At 40.5% G+C, this 652-nt stretch overlaps 1 protein-coding gene across 1 annotated transcript in view; it reads left to right on the plus strand.

Annotated features, from left to right (window-relative positions):
* The window catches only part of mpdz (multiple PDZ domain crumbs cell polarity complex component), a gene marked incomplete in the record, with an annotated part of 77,493 nt that overhangs the window by 54,262 nt on the left and 22,579 nt on the right, over positions 1-652 (plus strand). Inside the window, 1 exon segment of the mRNA XM_014004314.1 lies at positions 314-385. Within this exon segment, the coding sequence (XP_013859768.1) occupies positions 314-385 (72 nt within the window).

Genomic DNA, 652 nt, shown 5'->3' on the forward strand with positions numbered 1-652 from the left:
TTTCTACACTATCTGCTCCGGAGTAGAGTGATTTACTTTCTTGTCTGTCTTGAAGCAACAGCCATCGATATCGGAGTCGAACGAGGAGCGAGCTGCTGCCATGACGAAGGAGATCAAGGACAAGGTTGGCGTTTCTACTTTTTTATACTTTGTCGTCTTGTTGTAATACAAAATAAAATAAAAATGGAAGTTCAAAAATAACAGAAGCTACATATTTAGGCATTGACTTTGTCATGTCTACATGTGTTGTCATGTTTGCGTGGGTAAACAGATGTAGGAAACTGTTGTCTTGTCCCTGTTTTCTTCTCTGTAGGAGGGTGAAAGTCACAGTAGACTTTTTCTCCGCCTCTCCCCAACTAACCCTTTCACTCCTACCCCGTTTAAGGTTTGTGGTCCTCTGGGTTGTGCTTTTGTTTTGTTTTTCCTTTTCTTTTCTGCGTATGCTTGTACAAATATGTCACACTGAACAGACATATACGTCCTAACATCTCCTGTCTCTCAACTCTTGTTTTTGATGCATCTCAGTAATCCAGGTAAAAAATCAAAAAGAAAAAAATTGTGTAGGTCTTCTGGACGGGTTCTTCTCTAATGAAACGTTTCGTCTCTGAGTTTCAGGCAAAATTCAGGCTTTTAAGCCCTGCCTCCATGTTAC

Source organism: Austrofundulus limnaeus, unplaced genomic scaffold, assembly GCF_001266775.1.
Source record: "Austrofundulus limnaeus strain Quisiro unplaced genomic scaffold, Austrofundulus_limnaeus-1.0 Scaffold23, whole genome shotgun sequence".
NCBI classification, from domain to species: Eukaryota; Metazoa; Chordata; class Actinopteri; order Cyprinodontiformes; family Rivulidae; genus Austrofundulus; species Austrofundulus limnaeus.